The sequence below is a fragment of the Monosiga brevicollis genome, genomic scaffold, assembly GCF_000002865.3.
Source record: "Monosiga brevicollis MX1 MONBRscaffold_29 genomic scaffold, whole genome shotgun sequence".
NCBI lineage: Eukaryota > Choanoflagellata > Craspedida > Salpingoecidae > Monosiga > Monosiga brevicollis.
In genome coordinates, this window is record NW_001865066.1 from 577,607 (window position 1) to 579,065 (window position 1,459).

The 1,459-nt window shown below is 54.8% G+C and overlaps 1 protein-coding gene across 1 annotated transcript in view; it reads left to right on the top strand.

The window, feature by feature from the left end:
- Positions 1–268, top strand: part of MONBRDRAFT_11538 (uncharacterized protein) — a gene marked incomplete at both ends in the record, with an annotated part of 17,973 nt that extends 17,705 nt beyond the window's left edge. The window contains one exon of the mRNA XM_001749281.1: positions 139–268. Within this exon, the coding sequence (XP_001749333.1) occupies positions 139–268 (130 nt within the window). The remainder of the gene's footprint in view (positions 1–138) is intronic.
- Between the last annotated feature and the right edge of the window lie 1,191 nt (positions 269–1,459).

Genomic DNA, 1,459 nt, shown 5'->3' on the forward strand with positions numbered 1-1,459 from the left:
GGCCAAAATCAAAGCCCAGCACATCTCTCGCTCTTCAGCGGTATAGTCCGAGTGGACGGCAGACCAATACAGCTGGCTCAGGGTGGCAGCCATCAGCTTGGTCTCGGTAAATAAATAAATTAGGTGTTTGAACCTCAGAGCTGAAAGCAAAGCTGTGCAACCCCGACATCAAAATCACTACGTCACGCAAAACAACACAAGAGAACAAGTTACATTCACTGGCTTTTATCATGCCAAGAAGTACAAGCGCGAAGAATCCTGCACATAGAAACAAAAATCGTACAAAACGACCAAGTATAACCAGAGATACGGCCATTTTAAACACAAGACACATAAAAAGGCAGTCACACATCACAACTACAAGCCATCACAGCACAAACACAATGAACACCACGGCACGCTCACATCCAACGAGACACAACGTCGGATTGAGGAAAACAACCGACCACAGAAGACAAAGGCATCATACAAAGGACTTTACAAAAATTCAGCAAAATTACCACAAAATACAGCAAAAATTAAAGCAAAATTAAAACAAAAATACAAGTCAAGCCATAAAAAGACACAACGAGAAACACCTAGGGAGCGACAGGTGCACACAGGGATCCCCACAGAGAGACCCCCGAGGCGGTGCCTACCTACGACAAGCGCAGGCAGACACCGCCAAAGTGGCGCTGGATGTGGTCAGCGTTCATCTGATGGACCAGCGCCGCAAAGCGACCCTTCCACCGGGGAACAAAGGCCTCATCCAGCCCCGGCTGGTACACACCACGGGCCTCGGCGCAGCGGGCAAGCTGACCAAGCAGATCCACAAAGGAGGAGGCGAACCCACCGGTTGTCGTCATCGCCGCAGGGACGATCAGAGTTTTTCCATGGTTGAAACCGGTGTAGTAGTCGCGCTTCTCCTTTTCGGCTCGGCGAAGGGCAGCGCCCACCTTGATGCAGGCTTGTGAGGTGGTCGGGGGTTGGGCTGTGCGCACAGTCACGTCAATGCCCAGGTCGGGCAGAGCTGGGCCCAGAGCACCGCCGGGAAAGGGGTTGCGGCAGTGCAGGTCGATGCGGCAGCTCTGACCGTTGGCGTTGTAGCCAGACTTTTCCACCCAGACATGGGAGAGGGTGGCGTACCTGAGCAGGCGGCCCATCTCGTCGCGAAGGGCGTTGTGACGCTTGATGGGACGGCAGGTCAACAGGTGCTCGCGGGTCAGTCGCGGCTGAGGTGTCTTGCTGCTGCAGAGCGGGCACTTGTCCGTCGGCTTGACGTTGATGAGTTCATGGAGGCCAAAACCCATCATGGACACGACCGCAATGGCAAAGGTCGTGTCGCTCAAGCGACGCAACTTGTCCCGACCCCGCATGGTCAAGACTGTGCTAACGCCCCACTCGCGTGAGGCCAGATATGCCTGCTGCAGGTCCAGCGCACACTTGGCCATCAGGTCGTCCAGTGCCGCCTTGGAGCGGA